The sequence below is a fragment of the Neoarius graeffei genome, chromosome 26 (assembly GCF_027579695.1).
Source record: "Neoarius graeffei isolate fNeoGra1 chromosome 26, fNeoGra1.pri, whole genome shotgun sequence".
Lineage (NCBI taxonomy): Eukaryota > Metazoa > Chordata > Actinopteri > Siluriformes > Ariidae > Neoarius > Neoarius graeffei.
Genome location: NC_083594.1, coordinates 49,128,928 through 49,155,932, shown reverse-complemented (window position 1 = coordinate 49,155,932; position 27,005 = coordinate 49,128,928). Strand labels below are relative to the sequence as shown.

The window sequence follows — 27,005 nt, the reverse complement described above, 5'->3', positions numbered from 1 at the left end:
ACGAGTACACCCCCTTTGAAAAGTCACATTTTAAACAATATCCAAAATGTTGACAAGACAAAGTTTAATACAACATTTGTTTAACTTATCTCATCTCAGTATCTGTAGCCGCTTTATCCTGTTCTACAGGGTCGCAGGCGAGCTGGAGCCTATCCCAGCTGACTACGGGCGAAAGGCGGGGTACACCCTGGACAAGTCGCCAGGTCATCACAGGGCTGACACATAGACACAGACAACCATTCACACTCACATTCACACCTACGCTCAATTTAGAGTCACCAGTTAACCTAACCTGCATGTCTTTGGACTGTGGGGGAAACCGGAGCACCCGGAGGAAACCCACGCGGACACGGGGAGAACATGCAAACTCCACACAGAAAGGCCCTCGCCGGCCACGGGGCTCGAACCCGGACCTTCATGCTGTGAGGCGACAGCGCTAACCACTACACCACCATGCCGCCTTGTTTAACTTATAACGTGAAAATAAGGTGAATAATACAACTTAGATTACACATTTTTTCAGTTTTACTCAAATTACTGTAGGTGGTGCAAAAATGAGTACACCCCACAACAAAAACTACTACATCTAGTACTTTGTATGGCCTCCATGATTTTTAATGACAGCACCAAGTCTTCTAGGCACGGAATGAACAAGTTGGCGACATTTTGCAACATCAATCTTTTTCCATTCTTCAACAACGACCTCTTTCAGTGACTGGATGTTGGATGGAGAGCAATGCTCAACTTGTCTCTTCAGAATTCCCCAAAGAAAATAATTTCTTTACACCACAATGGTGAAGGCTACAAGAAGATCAGCAAAGCTTTACTTATCAGTCAGAATACTGTAGCAAAAGTGGTAAAAAAAAATTTAAGAAAGATGGAACTGCAAGCATCTCACAGAGACGTCGAGGTCGTCCACGGAAGTTAACACCTCGACAGGAGCGTCTTCTGATGAGAAGGGTTGAAGAAAATCAGCATGCAAGTTCACTGCAGTTATCTAAAGAAGTAGAAAGCCAAACTGGGGTGACTATTTCCCGTGACACAATACGGCGTACACTGCAGAGGAATGGCATGCATGGATGCCGTCCAGGAAAGAAGCCTCTCCTAAAGCCCAGGCACAAAAAAGCCCACCTAGAGTTTGCCAGGGCCCATGCTGACAAAGATGAAGATTACTGGGACTCTATACTCTAGAGTGATGAAACCAAGATAAATGTTTTTGGAACTGATGGCTTCAAAACTGTATGGCATCGCAAAGGTGAGGAATGCAAAGAAAAATGCATGGTGCCTACAGTGAAACATGGTGGCGGCAGTGTCCTTATGTGGGGTTGCATGAGTGCTGCTGGTGTCGGGGAGCTGCATTTCATTGATGGCATCATGAATTCACAGATGTATTGCTCTATACTGAAAGAGAAGATGCTACCATCACTCCGTGTCCTTGGTCTCATCTCATCTCATCTCATGTAGCCACTTTATCCTGTTCAACATGGTCACAGGCAAGCTGGAGCCTATCCCAGCTGACTACGGGCGAAAGGCGGGGTACACCCTGGACAAGTCGCCAGGTCATCACAGGGCTGACACATAGACACAGACAACCATTCACACTCACATCTACGGTCAATTTAGAGTCACCAGTTAACCTAACCTGCATGTCTTTGGACTGTGGGGGAAACCGGAGCACCCGGAGGAAACCCACGCGGACAACATGCAAACTCTACACAGAAATACCCTCGCCGGCCACGGGGCTCGAACCCGGACCTTCTTGCTGTGAGGCGACAGCGCTAACCACTACACCACCGTGCCGCCCTGTGCCCTTGATTGTCGTGCATTTTTCCAACATGACAATGATCCTAAACGCACATCTAAGGCCACTGTTGGATTTCTGAAGAAGAACAGGGTGAAAGTGATTCAGTGGCTAAGTACGTCTCCTGATCTGAACCCAATTGAACACCTATGGGGAATTCTGAAGAGACAAGTTGAGCATCACTCTCCATCCAGCATCCAGTCACTAAAAGAGGTCGTTGTTGAAGAATGGAAAAAGATTGATGTTGCAAAATGTCTCCAACTTGTTCATTCCATGCCTAGAAGACTTGGTGCTGTCATTAAAAATCATGGAGGCCATAAAAAGTACTAGATGTAGTAGTTTTTGTTGTGGGGTGTACTCATTTTTGCACCACCCTAATTTGAGTAAAACTGAAAAATGTGTAATCTAAGTTATATTATTAACCTTACTTTCACGTTATAAGTTAAACAGATGTTATATTAAACTTTGTCTTGTCAACATTTTGGAAATTGTTTGTGTTCATTGAGATATTGTTTAAAAGGTTACTTTTCAAAGGGGATGTACTCATTTACGCTGAGGACTGTATGGTCAAAACATGTGATTGTGTCACCAGGAAATTAATTCTAGTTTTGACATGGAGTCTATTTTGTTGAAGTTATCAACTTTTCATTGATGGAGACTTCATATGACCTCTGAAGCAACAGAACCAGGTTTGAGATCAGAAAAAAACAGTTTATATAGCCACTCTTGACAACCGTGGTGAGCAGAAAAGCATCTCAGAATGTACAACAGGTCAAACCGACAACAGCAGAAGACACAATGGGTTCAACACCTGTCAGCCAAGAACAGGAAACTGGGTTTCCATGAAAATTGGACCTTTTCCAGTTGTCTGACATTGGGGGAAGAAAAAAAATCACCTGGTCTTTATTCCAACGTTCAGGTGTCCAATCTGCGTGAGTCTGTACCCATTGTATCCTCACATTCCTGTTCTTCGGCTGTCAGGAGAGGAACCCAGATGTGGTCCTCTGCTAGGGTAGCTCATCAAGCTTCAAGTTTTGATGTGTTGTTTGTTCTGAGACGCTTTTCTGCTCACCACGGATGTAAAGAGTGCTTATTTGAGATCATTCACTGAAGCTTTCTGTTACATTTTAAAATAAATTGTTTAGCTCAAACCAGGGCGGCACGGTGGTGTCGTGGTTAGCACTGTCGCCTCACAGCAAGAAGGTCCAGGTTCGAGTCCCGTGGCCGGCGAGGGCCTTTCTGTGTGGAGTTTGCATGTTCTCCCCGTGTCCGCGTGGGTTTCCTCCAGGTGCTCCAGTTTCTCCCACAGTCCAAAGACATGCAGGTTAGGTTAACTGGTGACTCTAAGGGTGTATTCACACCTACGTTGTTTGGTCCGGACTAAACGAACCAAATTTCCCTTGGTCTGGACCTTTTGGGTTGGTCTGAATACAAACCACCGAACTCTGGTCCGGACCAAACAAGCGGACCGAGACCGAGCTGCAAGGTCGGACTCGGTCCGGACCAAAGGAACCCTGGTGCGGACCTTTTGGAGGTGTGAAAGCAGACCGGACCTAATCTGACAGTTTTGCTTTTTTGTACCTCGGGAGCTTCCGTCGTTTGTCGAGCATTATGGGAAACAGAGTCTTGACACTCCACCGCAAAGTGCAAACACTGTTTCGGTTGTCAAGGGAACCTTACAACAGTCGTTCAGTCATTCAGACCAGTGGTAGGCTAGACTACAGAGTACAAAAAATGAGTCGGGGGCAAACGTGGGCCGAGGAAGAAACGCGTACCCTTGTGGATATATGGGCAGATGTCCACATATCTGAGCTTTTGGAGAGAACGCACAAAAATGCCGACGTGTTTGCTGTATTCAGTGAGAAAATGAAGGAGAAGGGGTTCACACGCTCCCCAGAACAATGTCGGCTAAAAGTGAAGAAACTCCGTCAGACCTACATTAAAATCGGGGGCATTCTTTCAAAAAGTGGCGGTACTAGCGACGCAAAAAAGAAATTCATCTATTACAATGGATAAGGCGAATATCCCGACACATACCTCCTCCGTCTTGTGTGAAGAGCCAGAACTGTCACAACATGATGTGCGCTCATCAGCGCTATCCTCCGTAGCCGCCTTGCCCTTTGTCGTTGTCGTTGATAAATTACTTGTACAACAGCATAGTAATCGCACAATTGTGAAAACAGTAAAAACTGGAAAAAACATATAGCTTTGATGACATTAAAAAGAATAACAGCACGGAAAGCCTCCATGACTACTTTTGAACTTAACGCTTTGTGCGCGTGTCGTCTCTGACCAATAGCTGAACGACCTCGGGGCGCGTGGCTTTGTTGACAGATTTTGGTCCGCTTACTAAAATGTACAGTGTGAAAGCGAACCGCACCAAAATGAAAAAATAAAAAAAAACATTTGGTTCAGACCAAAGCAAGTGAACTATCGAACTATCCTGGTCTGAATACACCCTAAATTGACCGTAGGTGTGAATGTGAGTGTGAATGGTTGTCTGTGTCTGTGTGTCAGCCCTGTGATGACCTGGCGACTTGTCCAGGGTGTACCCCGCCTTTCGCCCGTAGTCAGCTGGGATAGGCTCCAGCTTGCCTGCGACCCTGTAGAACAGGATAAAGCGGCTACAGATAATGAGATGAGATGAGATGAGATGAGATGAGATGAGATGAGATGAGATGAGATGAGATGAGATGAGAGCTCAAACCATACAGTCCTCCCCTGTGTATTCATACTCATGAGTGTACTTTCACAGGTCAGGTCCTACCTGCTTTGCAGCCCTCTCCGTGAATATCTTTTTTTATTCTCAAAGCCCGATCTCAGCGAGGTATCTGACCTCCATCATGCCCTCAGAGCCTGCAGACTTCTCCGAGTCACCATGAATAAAGACTTGTCCAAGTCAATTAAGGCTTGATTGATTATTGCACTCTCCTTTTGCCTGACCAATTCACTCATTCTCAGGGGTTTTTTTTCACTGTGAATCGTGAATAATTGAGGTAAAGAATGAGATTTATTGAAGTTCCGTCTCTGCCTGCAGTCACGATGGAAGGAAAGGTCACCGATTGTCCTTGGAATGATTTTTTTTTTCTTTGGTAGCTCTGTTTGCTATCTCTGATCTGGATGTTATAGACTGAAGGTCATGACAGGATGTCTGTGGGGGTGAGACAGAGACCGAGACTGTATTGCTGTATTGCGCTGCATTTACTTGAGTCACATGTGTAAGTGATGTGTGGATGTGTGTGTTCCAGCAGCAGAATTCAGAGGGAGTGCAGATTCCCGTGAAACACCAGCTGCTGCAGATCATTGTCCGTGTACTCCAATACCGCATGCTTCTCACAGGTAACGTGGTCAGAAATGTGTTTGTGTCGTCGAGGGGAGTGGAAAGATTGTTCTTTGAATTTTGGGATTTTTCAGGGGTTTTTTATTTATTTATTTTACTCAAACTGGGAGTTTTCTGGTATTTGGCACTCAAGATTTGCTTTGTGTCTGCATTTCATTCTTTCCAGATTACTTAAACAATCTCTCCCCTGACTCGAAAGAATATGAAGACACACAAGGTATTGTTCTCTTCCCTTCCCGACGTGTTTAAATGTAGACGGCCTTTTGATTTAATAAAATCACTAAAATTTAGTTCCGTCTGAAATTTGATCATTGTGATATGTTTTTTTTTTTTCTAAAATATATACCAGGCCATTCTGTGGCTGGGAAGTTATTTAATTTGAGGGGATTAAAGCAAATAATGCGCATGAAATCACTGACTTCACGCAGTCAAGCAGATAGAGGAAGTCCGTCTTCTTCTTTTGGGTTTTACGGCAGCTGGCATCCACAGTGTTGCATTACTGCCATCTACAGGTTTACCTTTGAGCGTGCACTTTCAGTTCCATCATTCTGTCGCTAAACGAACAGCTGATCACACCGAGGTGCTCGCTGAGCGCCGATATTTATTAATTTGGTCTTGCATTTCCTTTCCTTCATATATAACATAACGTCTTTTCTTCTCGCTTTCTTTCCGTTACTGTCGCCAGTCTTTCACGTTTCATTCACACACTCACGTCTTCCATTTTTCTCTCCTGTTTCAAATTTGTATCCCACAATGCCTTGCGCAAACGGGGAAAGCCCACCACGTGATGCATGATCTATGTATCTTGTATTGCATCATGGCGAAGCAGGAAAAAATAGTGGAGAATTCAGGGCCACATGGCCCTAAATTCATTAATTGTTCTATTTCAAAGAATCTCATAAAATTGAAAGTCTGTGATTCATATTCAGTAGCTTTCGTTCCACTAAACAAAAGAATTTGGTTGTTGGGGAAAATTCTTTTTATGACCTGAACTTGAAAAATCTGAAAGGCAGTCTAGCTTTAAACATTATTCAGAAAAATATCATGCAAATCATTTACTTATTTACACCACAGCACTGTTGAATTCTCCAATCTGATTGGTCAGAAGTGAGAATCTAGAAGTCTACTTTCCTCCATTTCAATTTCAGCATTCTTTTGTCATTTTTTTCCATCCCAGATATTAACCATCGCTTGTCAGCAATTCGTCTAATTTACTAATTTTTTATATTAGTATGCCGGCTAGCTGGTCATATTGGGTCAAACTCAAATTCATGAGAAATGTGTAAGATGTCATTCCATTTCCTCCAAAGGAAGTCGTAAGAAAAGGTGTGAACAATTCCGACTTTACAAGCATGAAACAATGTTGGCTTTTTCTCCGTAGCTAGATTTTTGGCTTCCGGAAAAACAAGGCTGATCGATTACTCATCATCCTCCATTATACTTTCTGAAAACATTTTGCTGAGCACACACACACACACACACACACACACACACAATGAGAGTTTTGTGATTTTTAAAAAAAAAAAATTTCATTACAGCATTTCTAATTTGCTTTTCCATGCAGCTGCGTTGGTGATCGTGTCAGAGGTTGCAGACCAGGCCAACGACAACCTGAAAGAAGGGGTAAGTTTGTGCGTACGAGTGTGTGGGATCTCTGCTCTGGCAAAATGTTTACCGCATGATGCTACGATCAAGGGCGGGGAGAGATGATGTCATCAGAACGTTCCAGATGTTCCGAAACAAAGAGTGTAGTGTGCAGAGGAATTAGGCCTAGACTGAAACACAGAGACTTTTCCAAACACACACACACACACACACACAGAGGATCCCTCTATCTTTTTCACCGCTATTCATTTCTGAACAGCTTTTCCCTTTCCGTCTTCTTCCCTCTCATTTGCAGAACAAACAAAAGCATTAAGATCGTCTCATTTTGTTTCTCTCTATCGTAATTTTCCTATCTCTCTGTCCTCCTCTCTCTCTCTCTCTCTCTCTCTCTCTCTCTCTCTTTTGCCTTCTCAGGAGAACTTGCTGCGTCTGGTCCACATTGAGTACAGTGTGAAGGGGAAGAAGAGTTTGCTGCAGCCAGGAAGAGTGAGTGCTTCATACACACATGCTCACTTCCTATTTTTGTCACTCTCAGATTCCTGCAGAGATGAGATGACAAAATTGAAAATTAAAAAGTGTTTATTTATTTATTGTGTCATTTACCAGGCTAATATGGCGGTACGTTCCAAGCACAGCAGCACATCTAGCAATGACATTACTACAGTGGCACCTCACTGATAAAGCATTATGACACTCGTATGAGACGGCCATCTGCTCTCTCTTGCTCTCTCTCTCTCTCTCTCTCTCTCTCTCTGTGTTCCAGGTGTTTGTGAAAGAGGGTACGCTCATGAAGGTCTCCCATAAGAGCCGACAGCCTCGACATCTGTTCTTGGTAACTTTCGTTCTTTTCTTCTGAGTGCATCTCAAAACTTTATTTCCATGCAATAGATCATGCTAGTTTCTTCATTTCAGGTTTTTCTGGCCCAGAAATAATCTCCGCCTCCTTTTCATAAGACAAAAACCACAAAGCAAAAATATATGTAATTTCAACAGAATGCACAAAGGGAAAAAAGGAAGGCTTCCGAGATGTTTATTTTAATCCTGATTCATCTTGCAAGGATTTAAAATTTACAAACCGCTCCTTTAATCCCTGAACATGGACATGGACAGTTGAATGCCATTCCTACTTGACTGACGTGAGAGTTTGCGACAGAGATTTGAACACAATAGTGTCAGCTTTAAAAGCCACTCTGCTGGATTCTCTTTCTCTCTCTCTCTCTCTCTCGCGCTCTCTCTCAGCTGCTCTTGTTTTTCGAGGCTTTGTTTCCTCCCAGGATGTTTGGTGTGAGTCAGTGGATGATAGTTTCCTTTGTAATGGCAGACAAGACAGTCAGCAGAACCTTCTAGTTACCGGTACACTCCGCTCCATTCAAGCACACACTAATGCATGGGAAAGAGCGTCAGGCTTCATTCACCAAGAAGCTGGGTTTAGGTTTGATTATGGCTACACAGAATTTGTCATATTTGGGGTTAAATTATGTTACTTCAGCACCGTTTCTTGCCATAAGTGGTGTAAGTCGCTGTTTAATGACCTCGGACCACTGGGGGGCGCCATCAAGAAGTAGCCAGGGTGTGAAAGGAATAAAAATTACGTATTCAAAGTTCGATTTCATAAAATCAGTGAAATTTAGTTCCGTCTGGAATTTGGTCATTGTGATGTATGTTTTTCTGTAATATCTATTAAAAAACACAGGCCATTCTGTGGCTGGGAAGTGATTTAATTTGAGGGGATTAAAGCAAACAGTGTGCATGTGCACGCTTGCCTTCGTCATCTTCTTCTTCATCTTTTGGGTTTTACAGCAGCTGGCATCCAGTGTTGCATTACGGCCATCTACAGGTTTCCCTTTGAGCATGCACTGACAGTTCCATCATTCTGTCGCTAAACGAACAGCTGATCACACCGAGGTGCTCGCTGAGCGCCGATATTTATTAGTTTGGTCCTGCGTTTCCTTTCCTTCGTATATAACATAACGTCTTTTCTTCTCGCTTTCTTTCCGTTACTGTAATCGCGCTTTCACGTTTCGTTCGCGTCCTCCATTTTTCTCTCCTGTTTCAAATTTGTATCCCATCATGCCTTGCGCGAATGGGGAAAGCCCACCACGTGATGCATGATGTAGTATTTTGTATGGTGAAGCAGGAAAAAATAGCAGAGAATTTAGGGCCATGTGGCCCTAAATTCACGAATCGTTCTATTTAAAAAATAATAATAACAAAATTGGAAGTCTGTGATTCGAATTCCGTAGCTTTCGGTCCGCTAAACAAAAATAATTAAGTTTCAGGGTAAATTCTTTTTATGACTTTTTTATAATCTGAAAGGCAGTCTAGCTTTAAGTAACTAAATTAAGCAACTATCATCAGAAGATCACAAATAAGCAACAACAACACGTATGACGTGTTTATATCTACTTGGGGTGGAAATGAGCAAAAAACAACACTGTGTAATGCTAATTAACTGGATTTAGTCGGTTTGTCAGTCGTTCCTGGTTCCACTTGTTGATGTAATTGAAATGGAAAAAGTTAGTCGCAACCTGTGTAGAGGAGCAAGTGTTTTTCCTTCATCTAATATAATGAAGTATGACTTCTATTCATTCTTGCATGTAAAATAAAATAATTGGTGTGTGTCGGTGTCACTTAGAGGCCTGAAATGTTCAGAAACCTTCAGCTTATAAGTTTCCATGACACCAAAAGATGAGACTGGGCAGCTCATTGAAACTTCCTTCTGCTCTAAATCCACCGCTGTTTGTTCACAGTTGTCTCGTCTACCTCTTTTTTTTTTGTTTTCTCCTTTATGATCCCTCTATTGACTCCGTGTCTCTGATTGATGCCACAGTCTGAGTTTATATGACTAATGATAGCGCCTGTAATGCCGGCTGCGAGTCAGACGCGATATCACGGCGTCCACGAGTAAAGACGGCTGTCTGGGTTCAGCTTTAATTTATCGAGTAATAAATGAAAGCAAGTCAAAGGCAGCACTGGGAGCCATCACTCACGCTGTGACCAGCACGCCGGCGCATCCCTGCTAACAAATCAGACACGTATTTTTATTCTGCACAGGTGAAATGCATCAGCTGTCAATGCTCAGAAAACATTTATTATTTCTTTTCTTAGAAGTCACTGCAATGTCACTGCCGTGAGAAAATAGAAGATTTTAAGTCGTAGAGATCTGATATGAGCTGATGTTTTTGTTTGCTTGATATAAATGAAAAAGAAATCTGATCCGATAGAAAATATTGCCAGCGTAGGAGATTATACCAGAATGGGGTTTGTGCTAAATGTGCAATTGTGACATGTGCGAGGATTTTTCCTTTTGATCAACTACTGCAGGCTCAGTCAGTAGGTACTGTACTGTAAGTAAGACAACACTTGGGTTCATGGTTGTCCTGTTGTCGGAAAATAATCAGTGACAGAGTTGCATAATAAGGCCCAGCTTATAGCCATATTTTCCAATAACAGCACGTCCTGGTGGGGCGGCACGGTGGTGTAGTGGTTAGCGCTGTCGCCTCACAGCAAGAAGGTCCGGGTTCGAGCCCCGTGGCCGGCGAGGGCCTTTCTGTGCGGAGTTTGCATGTTCTCCCCGTGTCCGCATGGGTTTCCTCCGGGTGCTCCGGTTTCCCCCACAGTCCAAAGACATGCAGGTTAGGTTAACTGGTGACTCTAAATTGAGCGTAGGTGTGAATGTGAGTGTGAATGGTTGTCTGTGTCTATGTGTCAGCCCTGTGATGACCTGGCGACTTGTCCAGGGTGTACCCCGCCTTTCGCCCGTAGTCAGCTGGGATAGGCTCCGGCTCGCCTGCGACCCTGTAGAACAGGATAAAGCGGCTAGAGATAATGAGATGAGATTTATTAAAGTCTAACAGCAGACGATTTAAACCCAGAAATACAATCCAAATGCAAACTTCCTCTATGATCACCTGTCGTGACCTTTGGAGCTCCACAGAACTGCGTTTTAAAGGAGAACTGAAGTCATTTTTAAACTTGCTTTATTTCTTAATTAACGTGTTATTCAATTACGTTTTCGGTTTTAGTAACCTTATATCGTGACTCGTATTGGCAACTAATCGCAATTAAACATTATACTTATCGGCCTATTTGGTTTTTAGCCATGTTGAATTTAGTTCGTTTGGTCCACGGCAGGCGTCGCTTATCCGCGCGATCTTCACGAGACTTGTGCGAGACTTCGAAACATCAAGTGTCAGCGCCGCCATTTTGAAAACTGTTTTCCAAACGAAATATTGCACAAAAACGAGTTTAAATGACGATTACTGCCTACTTTTTTTCAAACTTTCCTGATTGCTATCAAAAACAAACAAGCAAAACTTCCGGCTTGATCACATCAGCATTCGAAAGACGGCGCACACGTCTTTTGACAACGTTGGCAGATGTCGGTTACTTTGATTTCCGCTGTACGTTTTACGTCCGTCCTACGATGTCCCGCACAGGTCACAACGAATCTCGTTTACGGCCATCGCTTCGACATATGGACTGATATATTACAGAGCATATTTCAAACACTCATAACTTGCTATAGCAGCGACAAAATAGCGATCAAACATGCATTCCGATATTTAATAAAATGAGAAATAGAATTTTGATAATAAAAAATTTGCCTTCAGTTCTCCTTTAAAGGCAAAGCAGTCTGGTCATGGAATTTCGAAATGATCTTCGAAGCGTGAGAGAGAACAGGCGTGTGGCCGTCCACTCCTCGTGGGTGTTGCGTCTGCTGTTTTTACTGCTGTTTTGTTGTTGCTGTTTCGAGCCTCCACCCAGGTTTCTTTCTCAGAATCACGAGTGCAGAATTCCTGGATACTGTCTCTGAGATACGGATGTTTAGTGTATTGCACGTTGTGTGTCCCAATGATGTCATTGCTTTTGTTTGATGCTAAATTTGTGAAGTAAAACACAATGAATGGTTTGAAGAAGAGTGTGTGTGAGAGAGAGAGTGAGTGAGTTTATGTAAGTATTCGTTCCCACAATTACAATATCATTGTCAAGTCAAGCAAATAAGATAAACCATATCTACTGTGTGCAGCATGTGACCTGCGCTCTCAGGGATTGAACAGAGATGCATCATGTTACAGAATGTGTGAAAAAATTGTGGGGGGGAATGAAACCTTGTACTGCTCTCTTCTGGTAGAAAATAGAAATGCCAGGATTGTGGAAGTCTGTGTAGTTTGTGTATAGATTTATCATAATAAGTACTGTAATTAGTGGAGTTTATATAGGGGCGGCACGGTGGTGTAGTGGTTAGCACTGTCGCCTCACAGCAAGAAGGTTCTAAGTTCGAGCCCCGTGGCCGGCGAGGGCCTTTCTGTGCGGAGTTTGCATGTTCTCCCCGTGTCCGCGTGGGTTTCCTCCGGGTGCTCCGGTTTCCCCCACAGTCCAAAGACATGCAGGTTAGGTTAACTGGTGACTCTAAATTGAGCGTGAGTGTGAATGGTTGTCTGTGTCTATGTGTCAGCCCTGTGATGACCTGGCGACTTGTCCAGGGTGTACCCCGCCTTTCGCCCGTAGTCAGCTGGGATAGGCTCCAGCTCGCCCTCGACTCTGCACAGGATAAGCGGCTATGGATAATGGATGAATGGATGGAGTTTATATAAGATAAGATTCGTAACTCTGCTGCGTGTGTGTGTGTGTTGCAGATGAACGACATGATCCTGTACACCTACCCTCAGCAGGATGGGAAATACAGGATGAAGAATACTCTCCCTCTCAGTGGGATGAAGGTACAATCCACATTTCAGCTCCTTTCATTCTGCACTTTTACAGATTTTTAGTTTCTGAACGCTCAGGAGAAAAAATGTACGTCTTTTTTCATTTGGCTCTTTCATTTGATTTTCAAAATTATATGTCGATATACCTCCCTCTTTGGATGGAAAAAAGGATTATTTGGGGGGGGGATATTAAAGCCGCTTCTGAGGGAGGGAGAGAGAAAGGGGGAAGGAAAGAAAAGCAAAAGGAAATCAAATGAAAAAGGAAAACAGAATTAATTGTAAAACTAAAAAACAGAGGAAAATATTATGCACGTTTAAAAAAAAAAAAGAAGCAAGGATGCAAGTTGGCAGTAAAACAGGGATGGATACATCTTTCCACATTTCAGCTCCTTTCATTTCGGAAAATAAAAAGAAATAAAAATGAATTCATTCATTCATTCATTCATATTATGACCAAATGAAATGCTAAATATAATCATTGTAATGTACGTTGCAAAAAAAGTTATCTTTTTCTTGAATATATGAAACTTCAGCTAATATTTCTCTTTATTCAAAGGTTTTATATATATATATATATATATATATATATATATATATATATATATATTAGTGCTGTCAAGCGATTAAAATATTTAATCGCGATTAATGTCGCGACAGTCATAGTTAACTCGCGATTAATCGCAATTTAATCGCACATTTTTGTCACATAAAAAACCATTGTAATTCTCTTATCAGCATAAAAAAGTGAATGGGCTTGCTTTGTACCAATGTTTTTTTTTTTATTGCAAAGCATAACACGTCTTGACACAGCCACTGCAAAGTGAAACCTAAGCCAAGCACCGGCGCGGGGCTAGCAAGAGAACCATGAGTGAAATGATCTACTGTTTGAGTGTCTACAACTCTAATCAGAGAGATAGGTTACACAGTGACGGTAGGCTTGACATGCTTGATTATAATATAAAGTACACTATTATATTAACTTGAAGTTGTTCGTTACACTTTCTGCCTGTTGATGCGTCGCGCTGTCCAATCAGAGGCGGCCAAATTTGCATATTACAGGAAGGATTTCTGGGATAGCATTGAGTTTACAGTTCAGAGGGATCTGGCTTCTTTAGACGCTGTCTTCTTAAAACTGAATAAATATTTAAAAAGAGCCAAATGAGCCAGTCTTTTGAACGGCTCTTTTCAAAGAACGGGTCACAAAGATGCGGATCCCATCAAAGAGCCATAAATCCCATCTCTACTAGCGCGCCCTACCCGCGCTGGTTCTTTGGGGGGGGGGCCAGAGGACTCTGCATTGGCATTACAGTCTAGCTGCTATCGGTTTTCTAAGCAAAGTCTCTGTTCCAAGTTCCTGGCAGTTTCAAAAGCTTATGAAAAACCTACATCATGTCACAGAGCGTTAATCTCGCGATAAAAAAATTATCGCCGTTAAAATTGAGTCAAGTTAACGCGTTAATAACACGACATTTTTGACAGCACTAATATATATATATGTATATACACACACAAAAGATTATTAAACCTATTCCTAGATAGAATGAGACCATTTTTAACTTGAAATTATTATTTCTGGCGGCACGGTGGTGTAGTGGTTAGCGCTGTCGCCTCACAGCAAGAAGGTCCGGGTTCGAGTCCCGTGGCCGGCGAGGGCCTTTCTGTGTGGAGTTTGCATGTTCTCCCCGTGTCCGCGTGGGTTTCCTCCGGGTGCTCCGGTTTCCCCCACAGTCCAAAGACATGCAGGTTAGGTTAACTGGTGACTCTAAATTGACCGTAGGTGTGAATGTGAGTGTGAATGGTTGTCTGTGTCTATGTGTCAGCCCTGTGATGACCTGGCGACTTGTCCAGGGTGTACCCCGCCTTTCGCCCGTAGTCAGCTGGGATAGGCTCCAGCTCGCCTGCGACCCTGTAGAACAGGATAAAGCGGCTAGAGATAATGAGATGAGATTATTATTTCTATACCTAGGGATATGTTGAATGATCTTAGATTGGTTATATAATAAACTCATAATGTGAATTACATCACAGGAATTGAGCAGATGCTCTTATCCAGAGCAAAATACAACATACCCAGAGCAGTTGGGGGTTAGATCCCTTGCTCAACGGCATTTCAGCCATTCCTGCTGAATCCAGGGAATCAAACCAGCAACCTTTTGGTCCCAAAACTGCTTCTCTGACCATTAGGCCATGGCTGCCCCTTGTGAAACGCAATATAACATTTGCTTTACTGATAATATCCACACTCGTTAAGAGCTTGTTTTTTGCAGCGCACTTGCTTTCGACGTTGTCGATAAGTGACATAATGTCATTTTTAAAGAAGCTCCAGCTTTCTGGTGTAATTGTGTCATTATGTGTTGAGAGGCATGAGGAGGTGGAGTGATGCCAAATTAAATTAATGGCTATAGATTATCGTCCAGTAAACTATAAGACCTGAAAAATGAACGTCAGTGCAAAACAAACATCGGGCAACAAACATGTCATTGCGGTGGAAGAATCGTGTACGTGTGATATATCAGGTGGAGTGATTGCTGTAATACATGTCCTTGTTTGTTTGTGAACAGGTTAGTAAACCGGTCATCGATAATGTGCTCAACACATTAAGGATCGAGGTCAATGATGTCACCATCACCCTCTCAGCCAGGTATGGACTTGTCTTGATGCACGTTTTCACATGTGCGGCCTTTATCAGGTCGACGCTTCCAGTATTTTGGAATATTTCCTGCCAATGTTGAATATTTATCACAATTCAAAAGTATTTCCAAAAAGCGTGTCGCAAGAAAATGCAAAAACTACAGGCTTTTATTAGTTTTATTACAGAGAGGACTGAAGTTTCCAAATCAAACACATGTTCAGTGGAGAAATTCTAAACTAATAACAGAAGCATGGCAAATTATATGAACCCAGAATAATGCAGGCCAGGTACAGTGAATCGTGGAGATACTTGAATACACTCTTGCTTTGTCATGATTTATTTGAAAATGACGTTTAATGTGGCATCTTGTATTTATCAGAACATCACTTCAATTAAAGACCCATCCATCCATTATCTGTAGCCGCTTTATCCTGTTCTACAGGGTCGCAGGCAAGCTGGAGCCTATCCCAGCTGACTACGGGCGAAAGGCGGGGTACAACCTGGACAAGTCGCCAGGTCATCACAGGGCTGACACATAGACACAGACAACCATTCACACTCACACCTACGCTCAATTTAGAGTCACCAGTTAACCTAACCTGCATGTCTTTGGACTGTGGGGGAAACCGGAGCACCCGGAGGAAACCCACGCGGACACGGGGAGAACATGCAAACTCCGCACAGAAAGGCCCTCGCCGGCCACGGGGCTCGAACCCAGGACCTTCTTGCTGTGAGGCGACGGTGCTAACCACTACACCACCGTGCCACCTAATTCAAGACCTTTTGTAGTATTTGAGTATTTTTTCTAATATAATCATGTATAAACAATTCTAATTTTATATTAATCTCTCTCTCTCTCTCTCTCTCTCTCTCTGTAGCTCTGTAGGAGAGAGGGAGGACTGGTTCCACACTCTGAGCCGAGCGATAGCCGACCACGCCGCAGGCCTCAATACGTTCAGCTCCTCCAGCGAGGTGATCACCACCTTTACCGACTTACCAAGTTTAGATATTGGTGTGTGTGTGTGTGTGATTGTGTCAGGAGTAGTTTCCAGTTTTCTCACCCAAACAGCTGACTTCGTACATGTACACGAGGTATACAGCGGATGTATTGTGATGTGGTCCACCTTTCTGTGGTGTTTCCAGGCGAGAGAGAAGCTGTGGATGTCTCTGGGAGAAGCTGCGCCTGTCCTGGTGCCCATCTCTCACGCCATGATGTGCATGAACTGCGCATCAGATTTCAGTCTCACTCTGCGCAGGCACCAGTGCAACGCATGTGGCAAGGTATACACACACAATCTCACACACACCTGACACATCGTCACCCACATCAGTACCACAGAATATCCCGACACAAGTACAGATGTAAAATATAGCACAGCTCTAAGTGTTACATGTCTAAATCTATCATGGGATGCTCATTTAAAAGTCATAGGATTCTTTTTTAAGTATGATAAAGCAATAATCATAGAACAAAAATGATGCGAAATATTCATTTCAGCTCAGTTATGAATTGCACCTCTGTTGTCCGCCTGTAGGTGGTGTGCCGCTCCTGCTCCAGAAACAGATACCCGCTGAAGTATATGAAGGACCGAATGGCTAAAGTGTGTGACCGCTGCTACAACGAGCTCAAGAAACGAGGCACGTTTTCCAAAAAAGAAAAAAGCTTTTACCCCAAAGTACAGCCGTGTGAGCTAAAATTGATTTTTATTTTATGTTATTCGCATAAAACAAGTATAATGCAATCCAAATAAAATGTAATGCAGTAAAATTTTAATAAATTGTCCATATAAATAACAACTAAAATAAAATTAATGGTCAATCATAATAGTAAAAAATCTAAAAAAATCTAATTAATTTCAGTGCACATCAATAATCTTCAGTAATGTTGTTTATTTTTTTCGCGGTCCGGTTTCCATCAAATCGTGCGCTCTGATTGGCTGGCGAGCAGGTCCGTATCCTACAGTACGGACCCCGGTTACGGACCTCTGGTGACTCGCTCGTTCACAACAACAACAAACATAGTAGCAATTTTTGTCAACATTTATTTTCGCATTTCTCAGGAGAATAGCATTAATTTTACAGCATGGATAGCGGAAACGACAGTGTTCACAGCGAAAGCGAGTTTTACTACCCTGAGGAAGAAGAAATAAAAGAAAACATTTCAGTAGAAAGCTAAAAACCTCTAACTGTTGCTAACGCCGAGCAAAAACATGGCTGAATCCTGAATGACTCCTATTTGTATAAATAGGGGACTACATAGGCGGCAAAATGTAGTGTTTTTCCTGCCATGGAAGTGCACTTGTATACCGAGGAGGAAGCAATTTGCATTACAAATTGCTCGGTTTTCCCTTTCGGGCGCTCTCGTTTTCTGTTAGAATTTGGTAAAGAAAAGAATAAATATATTATTTACCAGCTTAAGGTCGGTCCGTATGGTGAAATACCGTGACCTCGGCCTTGAATACTGACCTCGGCCTAGAGGGCCTCGCTCAGTACTTTCAAGGCCTCAGTCACGGTATTTCACGATACAGACCTCCCAGCTGGTAAATAACATTATATATCTCATCTCATTATCTCTAGCCGCTTTATCCTTCTACAGGGTCGCAGGCAAGCTGGAGCCTATCCCAGCTGACTACGGGCGAAAGGCGGGGTACACCCTGGACAAGTCGCCAGGTCATCACAGGGCTGACACATAGACACAGACAACCATTCACACCTACGGTCAATTTAGAGTCACCAGTTAACCTAACCTGCATGTCTTTGGACTGTGGGGGAAACCGGAGCACCCGGAGGAAACCCACGCGAACACGGGGAGAACATGCAAACTCCGCACAGAAAGGCCCTCGCCGGCCCCGGGGCTCGAACCCAGGACCTTCTTGCTGTGAGGCGACAGCGCTAACCACTACACCACCGTGGCGCCCAACATTATATATATTCATAAGATATTTTATCACCAACATCCATTTCTCTTTTTCGCCTTTTCAGCTCCTTATTTCTTTTTGCATTTTTCTTTCATATTTGGGTGGCTTATAGAACGCTCTACACTTACACTAGCTAGCTAACTTAGGTACGGAATTGCAGTTTATATTCTTTTCACACCACAAGGGGGCGCGCTGTGACTTTCCGATCTTAATTCTGCATTCGACGAAAATGTACAATTTGGAATCTATGACCTCCGACTATTAAAAGCCATAAATAAATAAATAAATCCCTAAATTTGGAATGGTCTCGTCAACCCTGAGTTCAGCAAGTGACATCAAATCAAAATGGCTGCCCAGAGCATCAGTAGTAAACAAAGCAGCACTTCTTTACTTTCACGTGACTCACGTACTGTATATATGAGTGCTTTATCAATCAATCAATCACTCAACATAGACATATTGGCCTGTTAAATCTATTACGTTGAATATAAACATCGCTGTTTGGAGGATGTACATTTACTTCACTCATCATAGTTAGCTGGCTGGTTTAGCTCAAATACATGAAGGTTTAAAAAAAAAAATAGAAAAAAACCCACTCCTGAGGTAAGTGGAACCACAGCAAGAAATCTTTTGGCTCCATGATATCGTAAAGTATCCTCTTTGAAAAGTCATGGTGCCCCCTGGTGGTCTGAGGATCCAAAAAAAAATCACTTGTCACTCTTACGCTCAGAAACAGCTCTAGTGAACAGGATATTGAAAGATATCTTCTTTTCTTATGAATGTTTTTGAAAGTTGTATATAATGTAGTCTTGAAAATTACTGTTTTTTTTTTTTTGAGAAATGAATAAAAATAATCCAGTTGGTCGTAGCCTCAAACTGTAATCAGTTAAAACAGATTCACTTCTTCAGATGCTTCGAGACTGTGAGTCATGTTTCGTGTGTGTGTGTAGGTGGGAATGTTCCTATTCCATGCGGTAGTGCAAGTCCACACACACAGCGCAGCAGCAGACCTCTGTCCGCTGTGTTTCAGAGCCTGCAACCTCCCAGCTTATGGAAGAACAGGAAGAGCATCACATCACCCCTCGCTCAGGTATTCTCTCTCTCTCTCTCTCTCTCTCTCTCTAGTTATTTGTATATTTGTTTCCTTCTCATTCCTCTGTGCTATACTTCTGTGTGTGTGTGTGTGTAGGTGTCAGTGGGCGCTGAAGGCTCCACTATGAGTGGTAGTTTGCAGAGGCGGAAGAAGAGCAAGCGGAAGTGGAAGAGGCTGTGGTTCCTGCTCAAAGACAAGGTGCTCTACACCTTCACAGCTCGAGAGGTGAGGGGACACCGAGTCTCCTACACCAACACACTTTGTTATACACACACACACACACACACACACACACACTTATCTTTTACCTGCTTTATAACATTGCACCTTGACCCAACCACAGATATAAATTTTTAAAACAAAAGCTTCAAGTTTTAGGAAATCTATTTATACAAACCAATATAAACATCCCCATAAGGTCGCATTATACAGGTTACATTTTTGGCAATAATTTCAACATGTATATTCACTTCAGTAACCTGATAATGTTTAGAGTTCGTGTTTTCAGGAGTCCGACAGTCACAAATCTTCCATTTTTCCATCTTAATACGTCACACATGCATCGACGATCCACAGCCATTTTGCAGCCTGTTTACTGTTTCCATGGCAACATGTGTCTCTCCAGTTCTGTTTGCATAAATAGATGATGCAGAAAAGCGAATACATGTCAGATTTATGATAATTCATCAAATTAAAATCAAGGTGTCTTTGCATCCAGACTTTAAAAATGACTTCAGTTCTCCTTTAAACTTGCTCTATTTCTTAATTAACATGTTATTTCAATTACGTTTTCGGTTTTAGTAACCTTATATCGTGACTCGTATTGGCAACTAATCGCAATTAAATATGATACTTATCGGCCTATTCGGTTTCAGCCATGTTGAATTTAGTTTGTTTGGTCGACGGCAGGTGTCGCTTATCCGCCCGATCTTCACGAGACTTGTGCGAGACTTTGAAACGTCAAGCGTCAGCGCCGCCATTTTGAAAACTGTTTTCCAAACGAAATATTGCACAAAAACGAGTTTAAATGACGATTACTGCCTACTTTTTTCAAACTTTCCTGATCGCTATCAAAACAAACAAAACTTCCGGCTTGGTTACATCAGCATTCGAAAGAGGGCGCGCGCGTCTTTTGACAACCCCTGTGTCCGAAATCGCTCCCTAATCACTGTATATTGAGGACGCCATTTTGTAGTGCTGTCCGAAACCTTAGTGAGGATTATTTACACCCTATATAGTGCACTCAAAGTTTCCCACAATGCATCATGAAAAGGAGTGTACAACGATGGTCACTAACCAAAGCAATATATCCCATCATGCATTGCTGTCGTACTGAAAGAAATCAAATTAAAAGTCTCAAATTTGATTTAGTAAAAGGCAGCGGCAAAGAAGAAAGTATTCAGCCTTGATTTAAAAAAACTGAAAGATGCAGGGACTTTGTATTGATTAATGTTGGAAATATGGTCAGTATAATATGGATTTATCACAAAAGCACATGCATGTGTGTATTATTTTGAAAACCCACCAGCTGACTGATCTGGCACGTTTTAATTGTGCGACAGTAATGACGTAAATACCGGCACGACGGACCAGGTCCGGATTATAGGGGGTCTGGGCCCCGGGGCCAGGAGTTCGCAAAGGCCCCCCCACACACACACACACACACACACACACAGGCTACTGAGGTCGCAAACTAGCCGAGGGCAACATGTGAATGAAGTAAATAAAGTGACGTGAACATACTGTACTGTATGTTTAGAACATTAAGGCATACAATGTTAGTGATTAAAGATATATGTATTGTGTCAAGAAGTTAACAAGGAAACTGATTAGGATATGTCAGTAATTAAGCCGTACCTAAGTAATAATTCATTCTAGCCTATATAAGTTTTTTCCTACTCTTCCTTCTTGCAAAGTCATCCACTAATTCATCAAAGTTAAGCTGTCGGACCAACTCTGATTCAATTGCCAGAAGAGAAAGTGAATTCAAGCGGTTTTGGGACATGGTCATCCTGAGTTCATTCTTAATACGAGCCAGTCTGGAGAATGAACGTTCCCCTTCACAATTTGTAATAGGCAGGGTCAAAAAAAGTCTGAGTGCTATGCAGACATTTGGAAAAGTGGACTGTAGATCCAAATCCACCATGGTCTTCAGCATTGTACTTGGGCATTTTTGATTTTCTGACATGAATGATTTGTATTGTACAAGTTCATCTGCCAGGCTCATGTCCAAATCTGAGGGATATGCTGCAGCAAGTGATTTGGCCCTTGAAGTGAGCTCACTGTTGAACATATTGTCAGGCATGAAAAGAACATGAAAAAGATCGGTCAAGTGTGTGTATGCAGTTAACCGATGGTTAAGACAGGACACAAGTTTGTCAATTAGAACATTGAATGTTTCAATCCGAAACTTTTCTTTTCCACTAAATTCAACACCCGGCTCTTCACTTTCATCAGCCATACGTTTGCGCCAGTGCTTAATTTGTGAAGTGGGAGGTCCCGGAACGCAGGAGGTGGGTGGGTCCGGCGACTCAAAAAAAAAAAAAAAAGGCGGGGGGTGGTTTACTATAACTTTACGCACACACGCCTATGGAGCACTTGCATGTGACATCACAGCCGATCCAGATTGTGACAGACGCCATCTTGTCGGTCAAACGGCATATTTCCGCCTTCTACTTCTGCTTCTACTTCTACCTTTTCTTCTGGAAAACCCTACTACATACAATTCTACTACAACGGCTGCGGCTACAAGCTCTCCCTACCTGTGCACGTTTTTTATGTTTTTTGTGTGTATTTTTGCGTGTTGTTTGTCTGTACCGGACTTCAATATCCACTACAACCGTATGGACTTACTGGACATTGGTTTCCAGCAGAAAATGATGGTTTGTAGCGATTTCCATCGCATGCACAACATTCTGGACGAGATAGCGAGACCAGCGGGGTCTCCGTGGATTGTTATCGGAAGCAAAGCGAAGGAGGCGGCGTCAGGAGAGGAAGCAAAAGCGAGGCTGCAGAGCCGGTGTTCTGTAAAGTTATCCTACCTCTTGGATTTGTCTTACCAAGCCTACTGCGCATGCGCGAAATCCAGGAGGGTACACCGGCCTGTTGACTTAGCTCAGAAAACAGCCACTCAAACCTCCACTGCTAAGCCTCTACCTGTCCAACGCTAGATCCATGGTAAACAAGACGGACGATTTGGAATTACAGCTGGAATTACCTTATTCTAGTCTATAATCGGCTGGTCAGTGCTATACTCAATACTTAAGTGACTTACCCGTCCAATGAGGATTATTTTCTTGTTTACAAGATGCCACATCTGAGTCGCTGACAAATCCTGAATTTCTGTAAAGATAACTGTCCAGAGGTTTATAAGCACGCAGTGCTTCACCACTGAACAGCGAGGGAAAGTTGATGAGGTAATTATACACATCTGGGTATTCCACCTCTGGCAGTTCAACATCCAACAACACGGTCGTGAAAACTCCGTCCGGTAAGCCATAAGGGTCACTAATCTGTAGATCGTTTATTTTAGACATGTATCTAGTTATCTGTTCATTAGAAAAATGAGCCATGTAGTCCGTCGGTTGAAATTGATCCATTCTGTACATGAGTGCAGCAGTATTCAGCGGTGTTTTTTACCGACAAGATGGCGGCTGTGTACTTTCCGGTCACGTGACTGCAAGATCTCTATTGCATGACATGTATTGCAACAGCACCAGTTATCAAATCCTGGACAACAATGGACAACGCTCAGAATGTTCTCCAAACAGGCACTCAAGTTCACTCTCGCTCTCCACACGTACGTTAAGGCAGGGGTCGGGAACCTTTTTGGCTGAGAGAGCCATGAAAGCCACATATTTTCAAATACATTTTCGTGAGAGCCATTTATATTAAATTATATTAAATTTATCTTCTAAAATAACAGACTGTACTCATATCACAACCGGTTTATTTTACCATTGGAGATCAGATCACACAAGACATGAGTTAAATGACTCATTTTAAGGATTTAATTAGGGTATTTAAAAGCATAGCCTAGGATTTCAAGCATATTTCAAGTTTAAAAGCAGTGCCAGCAAACATAAGTGCAATCAATTCAAGTAATAGTTAAGAAATAAAGGCTTTACAAAACAAGTTGGAGACTGGTACACTTGCAGCTGGTGCAGTGTCACTGTGTCCAACGTCGTCCATTTTAGGTCGTTTAGGGTCCGGCTGTCCTGGGACTTTGAAAAATTTTAGTAAGCTTTCTTAGTTTTTTTTGCCATTTTTTCCACAGCGCAAGCTAACGGCTACAAAAAACCCGGTGTTCTATTGAGCGGAAGTATACACCCCCCCTCCCTCTTCCGCATAGATTTTGTGGATGTCATAGGCGAGAAATCAACAACAGATATCAAAATCAAAACCGAACACTAAACAAATTTTATTTACTTATTTATTTAATTTATTGTCTGATTTTTTTTCCCTTTGTGATGTCACGGAGGTGATCTGATCCATTTAAATAGCTGCCGGAACACCGAATGAAATGAAAATAGCTGCCGGATCCGACGACGGAAGTTCTGGATCTTGTTCCGGCTCAAATTAAGCCCTGGTTTGCGCTTCTTTGTGCGCTGGAGGTCATGCCTGTAGTCTTGGGAGACTGAATGGGTAACATTTAAAGCTGACCCTTCAAAAAAGGCGAAATTGTCTCTCTGTTCTGCCACAAAGTCACGAAGTGAAAGGAGAAGCCGTGTAGCCGTGTGCATGTCAATGTTATGTTTCTGCAACTGCAGACTTGTGGCTTGGAACCGCTGCAGTATTGTATCCCAAAAGTGTGCCATGAAGGCTATCTCTAGGGTGTCCAGCTTGCCACAGAGTGCAGAGGCCTCGCTTCTAGTTTCACGTTTCTCCTATGAATCTTTGGAAATATTGTTCAGTGCCTCTCTCAATTGTGGATAATATTTCCAAAGAGCCTTTGTGGATTCAGCTCTTGAACTCCAGCGAGTACCTGACAACGATTTCAATGTGAGTTTCACATCTGTATCACGAAACACCTTTCCCCACCTGTGTGTTGACGAGGTACAAAATGTGTATAGTGATTGCACAAAGTCAAAGAAACGGCCAGCTTCTGGGCAACTGTCAACAGCATTGACGCCAACTAAATTCAACGAATGTGCTGCACAGGGGACATAACAAATTAATGGGTTTATTCGTTTCAGATGAGCTTGGACTCCATTGTACTTTCCTGACATATTACTTGTATTGTCATAAGACTGGCCTCTACAGTTAGTTAAGTCTAGGCCCAGGTTCTCCACCATAGCAGCAACAACACTCAGCCAAACTGCTCCCACTATGATTTCCAATAGGCTCAAAAGCCAGAAAACGCTCAACTACTTCACCATTATTTACAAACCTGAAAACAAAAGTGAGTTGGTCCACATGAGCAAGGTCTGGAGTGGAGTCAACTATAACCGAAAAGTATTTGGACTCTTTAATCTCGCTGATAATTGCAAGTTGTCAAGCTGAACGGTCAGAATGTTGTGAGGAGTACTGAAGCAGGGAGCCTATATATATAGAGAGAGAGCCCAAGTCTCTGCCCCTTCTGGTCAGTCCATTGGAAAATCAATATTAGATTTTCACTTAGATTTCCGAAATTTCTCACTGAAAATACACTAGTCCTTACAACAGCTTTGAGGTCGTAGCAGCGAATCAAATCGATTAAAACATTTATGTTGTTGATTTGATTGGCCACCGCAGGCGAAATTCGCTCCTCATTTGCATAATATTAAACTTGGCCAAATATTTTCACTTCGCTTCGCCCTGTTCGTTTGCCTTCGCCCCACTTCACTTCCCTCATAGGAATGAATGGCGAATTTCGCTTAGCTTTGCCAAATTCGCGTGTATGTGTCCCCGGCGTGAGGCACACAAGGCATGTTGTTATCTGCCTATGACATGACATGAAGTAAGGAACAAAAACAAACCCCAACACCAAAACCCTTGGTAAATCAGAGGCCCTTTGTAAGGACGTTTGTAATCAGAGGGCTCTCTTCAGGGGCGTCGAAGTAGGGGGGAAATTGGGACTCAGTCACCAGGGCCCTACGTATCGGGGGGCCTCATAGGGAGTCGGGGGTTTTTTTTGTAGGGGGGGTCCATTTGAGCTAGGTCCATAGGGCCCAGAATTTGGTGCTACTCTTAACAGTACGCTTTCCCGTTAGGGCTCTCTCTAGGGCCCCCAGATAGCCAGAAGTCACGACCCTTAGCAGGGGCTTTCATAATCATAGGATCCTCTGAAAGCATTCCCCCTACTTCCTTGAACCCCTAGTTGGCAGACGTTACGGCCTCAGGAGCTTTCACGAAAGGCACTACAGCAGGGCCAGGGGCCCTCTGATTGCCGTCCCCCGCCGCCCACCAACCCACCCCTTCCCTCTGTTTTCTTCAGATATGCCCTATAACAGTGTAAGTAGTCATAAGATCCTAGAGAATAGAGGCCCTCTGATGTCACAGTTGGCATCGGCATCGCTATGGGCCCCCCGGACCCCTTGGGCCCCTGGGCACCGGCCCCACTGGCCCGGTCCGTAATCCGGGATAGCGACGGACTAGTGTCCGAAAGCGTTTTTTCATTTTACCAATGAGCTCATTGTATAGTCCTCTATCTAGTAATTCCCTCTATAGGGAGTAGTGAACGAGCGAGCGATTTCGGACACAGGGAACGTTGGCAGATGTCGGTCACTTTGATTTCTGCTGTACGTTTTACTTCCGTCCTACGATGTCTCGCACAGGTCTCAACGAATCTCGTTTACGGCCATCGCTTTGACATATGGACTGATATATTACAGAGCATATTTCAAACACTCATAACTTGCTATAGCAGCGACAAAACAGCGATCAAAAATGCATTCCGATGTTTAATAAAATGAGAAATAGAATTTTGATAATAAAAAAATTTGCCTTCAGCTCCCCTTTAGCAGATATCTTATTAGCACCTGAGCTTTAATTACAGATATATGATTATTCTGCATGTACAGTAAATACGGTCAAGTTGACACCTAAGGTAACAATACAGCTCGAGAAATGAAAGGACCTAGTGTGTCCTACACACACATAATATTAATCGTCACTGACACCCACTGCACCCGGCAGATGACATCTACATTTACACACTCCAATTCATGATGAAGCCAAATCACATTGTTTACTGATTTGTCACATTCATGTTCATTGTTGAAATTCTCTCTATCTCTTCAGGATAAGGTGGCGAGTGAGACTTTGCCTCTTCAGGGTTTCACAGTAAAGCTGTCTGATCAATCCGAGGGCGAGGACACAGGCGGCATCTTTCAGCTTTACCACAAAAAAACACTGTATTACACATTCAGAGCGGATGATCGTTACACCGCACGAAGGTCTCTCTCTCTCTCTCTCTCTCTCTCTCACACACACACACACACACACACACACACAAATGCACCAGATGAAAGGTTTTTGAACACCTGTAATGATTTTTTAAAATGTTTTATTGTAGTTTAATCACTAGTACTGTGACAGATCAAATAAACTCATCCATAGCAATTAAATACAGGAACATAATTATCATTTATAACATCCTAATGCAACTCTAATGAGTGCTTTATTCAAGGTAGGAGCACTTGAAGAACCTAGAGGTGAAAAAAAAACATTTATAAATTGTGGTGGTGGCTCAAGTGCGTAATTAATCTACGAATAAAGATTCTGGACTTTTCTGATTTGATTAGATCTATATTGTTTCATCTTGAAAGTCATTTCTAACATTTCTCGATTCATGAACACTGTAAAACACACCTGGAATTGATTACGGCACATCCAGATGTGTTTTAATTGTCAGACTTTATCAGTAATTTGCTCACGTCCTGTTCGAGAGAAATCAGAAAACTTACGAAGAGCTAACACTGGAGA

At 42.8% G+C, this 27,005-nt stretch overlaps 1 protein-coding gene across 3 annotated transcripts in view; it reads left to right on the top strand.

Moving 5' to 3' along the window:
* fgd5a (FYVE, RhoGEF and PH domain containing 5a) overlaps positions 1–27,005 on the top strand; it is a 107,938-nt gene that overhangs the window by 79,940 nt on the left and 993 nt on the right. Inside the window, exons 8-20 of one of the 3 annotated variants that reach the window (XM_060910678.1) lie at positions 5,053–5,140; positions 5,308–5,358; positions 6,706–6,764; positions 7,161–7,232; positions 7,510–7,578; positions 12,386–12,469; positions 15,019–15,098; positions 15,968–16,061; positions 16,233–16,370; positions 16,625–16,727; positions 18,958–19,097; positions 19,197–19,325; positions 26,322–26,476. In XM_060910678.1, the coding sequence (XP_060766661.1) occupies positions 5,053–5,140; positions 5,308–5,358; positions 6,706–6,764; positions 7,161–7,232; positions 7,510–7,578; positions 12,386–12,469; positions 15,019–15,098; positions 15,968–16,061; positions 16,233–16,370; positions 16,625–16,727; positions 18,958–19,097; positions 19,197–19,325; positions 26,322–26,476 (1,262 nt within the window). Of the gene's footprint in view, positions 1–5,049; positions 5,141–5,307; positions 5,359–6,705; positions 6,765–7,160; positions 7,233–7,509; positions 7,579–12,385; positions 12,470–15,018; positions 15,099–15,967; positions 16,062–16,232; positions 16,371–16,624; positions 16,728–18,957; positions 19,098–19,196; positions 19,326–26,321; positions 26,477–27,005 lie in introns of all 3 variants that reach the window. The other 2 variants (XM_060910679.1, XM_060910677.1) reach the window with 2 other exon arrangements.